The 2,434-nt window shown below is 38.7% G+C and overlaps 1 protein-coding gene across 1 annotated transcript in view; it reads right to left on the reverse strand.

The window, feature by feature from the left end:
- Nucleotides 1-1,594: 1,594 nt before the first annotated feature.
- Nucleotides 1,595-2,434, reverse strand: part of SARC_03170 (hypothetical protein) — a 3,596-nt gene continuing 2,756 nt past the window's right edge. The window contains exon 2 of the mRNA XM_014303029.1: nt 1,595-1,896. Within this exon, the coding sequence (XP_014158504.1) occupies nt 1,746-1,896 (151 nt within the window). The 3' untranslated portion in view covers nt 1,595-1,745. The remainder of the gene's footprint in view (nt 1,897-2,434) is intronic.

Here is a 2,434-nt window from a genome sequence, read left to right on the forward strand (position 1 = left end):
ACACACACACACACACACACACCACACACACACACGCATATATATATATAAATATGTATATATGTTTATAGTTTATGTGGCATTTACTGTATATATATAAATATTTATATATATTTATATAATATATATAAATATATATATAAATATAAATGTATGGTAAGTTGTGTACATATAAAGTGTTAGTCGAGCAGTGTACATATATATGGTGTACATATAGGGTAACTCACTGTGTAGCATGCTGGAGGGTCCTGGTATTTTCTTGCTTCCTGTTTAAAGGGCTGTTGACAGCAATGTATGTCTGTGTTCACGAGCGAAGGAGTCTGAGGTGTTTGTACTGTATACTAGAACATACAAAATACTGCAATTGCTTTCGTAAGTGTCGATGTTAAAGCAATTACTTGCTGTGAGTGCAGTCGTACGGTACATCCGTTCCATACAGGAGATGAGGGGGCGTATGTTTAGGAATGGCATAGACTATTGTTCAAATCTCGAGAACTGGCGGTAGGCTTTGGAGTGTATGGTTAGTTTTTTCTATGGAGTGCATACTTAGTTTTTTTTATCGAGTGTATGGTTAGATTTTTATCCGTTTATATGCTGACGTCCCCATTACTATTCTAGTATTCGCCGACACCGATGGCACCTTGTGTCTCTAGTCTATCCAATGCCACGCTAGATTGCCACTCCCCACTCAGTGTCCTTGCGATCATTCCAACTATTGATGTTTTCAATATCCAAGCACTCTCGAATTCTACATCGAAATTCTTCAGTTCCATATACTCCTTGGCCCAATACCATCACGACCTCAGTTCAAATTCTCATTAAAACGTATTGTTTTATTGTCGATTACAGGAGGTATCCACTACCTGGAACTTCATGTTCTCCACGGCTCTTCCTGCTTTTGCTGTGTACTTTGCCGCCAGCGTAGAGAAAGCCAGAAAGAAGTAGGAAGGCAGCAGGAAATAAATGACATAGAAACTTCTCATCAACAGAACAAAATACCTGGATTTGAGCTTTCTTCTACTCACGGCTGTCAAACGTGCTGTTTCACAACTTACCTGTTGGATAGTATTTCTTACTACACTACTTGAAGTACCATATTTTATATTGAGGTGATAAGTTTTTTTCCCGCCAGGTCATTCGGCACAAAGTTTATCGCAAAACTGAGGCAATTTCATAGCGGGTGCGTCTAGCTTCCAAAATAGGCCACAGCCTTCCGAAATACAAGTGAGCTGTGTTGTAGCTCTTTGAATATTCTACATTTAACACGACCACAAAGAGTTTAATAATACAATTGTGGGTGGGATACGGCACAACTGCTACACAATTGTTACAGCTCAAAACCCCTATAAAGTATTTATAATCGAATCAACGCCTCGACTCCAGAGGGAAAAGAAGCAAAGTTAAGCCCATGCTAAGAGTTAAATGCCAATCTAAATAATCAGCAACCCAATTTGGGACATCAAGGCTAGTTGTAGACGCTTTCAGCTGCACCGTCGTAGATGGCGTGACAAAGCGTGGTCCGTTTCGAACACTGCAGTGCATCGTAGAGATCGTAATATGATTAATTTGTCTTTTATATCATAGAGGTCGTAATATGATTTGTTTGTCTTTTATATCATAAAGGTCGTAATATGATTTGTTTGTCTTTTATATCACAGAGGTCGTGATATGATTTGTTTGTCTTTTGTGTAACTAACCGCAACACAATGCGTACATAGTTCTATTTTGATACATCGCAGAGTACACTACGAGACATAAGACATGTGTCCCTGCACCACTGGAGTCTCCACGCGCATTTTCTCCACGAGGTAACTCATCTCGTCAATCATACCATCCGCATCATCCATATCTTGCGAAACAGCTCTCATCATGTAACCAAAGTCCAAGTACAACGACCTAGAGCACGGAGAAGAGGCCAGTAAAGGTTTACAAATCATGCTGGATAAGCATTCGCATAGTCTCAGTCTCCTCATTACAACATAAAAACCACAGTGCTGTTTCGCAGACATTTATGATATGTGCGATATACACAAGTGCCAACGGCGACAGAAGTCCCAAAATTAAAATATATGTATACACACACACACCACACACACAAATACACACACACAGAGACACATAGAGAGACACAGATTCACAGGCACAGACAATTCAAAGTCAAAGACACAGAGAGACACAGTTTTACAGACACGGACACAAACATATACACAGACAAAGAGACAGCGACAAGACAAACACGGCACGGGCACAGACACGGATATATATAGACACACACATCCACATTATAATATATATATATATACATATACATAGAACATAGACATAAACATCAACATAAACATATAAATACACACACACACACACACACACACACACACATATATATATATATATAATAAACAATATATATACTACATATACATACATACATACA

Source organism: Sphaeroforma arctica, assembly GCF_001186125.1.
Source record: "Sphaeroforma arctica JP610 unplaced genomic scaffold supercont1.156, whole genome shotgun sequence".
NCBI classification, from domain to species: domain Eukaryota; class Ichthyosporea; order Ichthyophonida; genus Sphaeroforma; species Sphaeroforma arctica.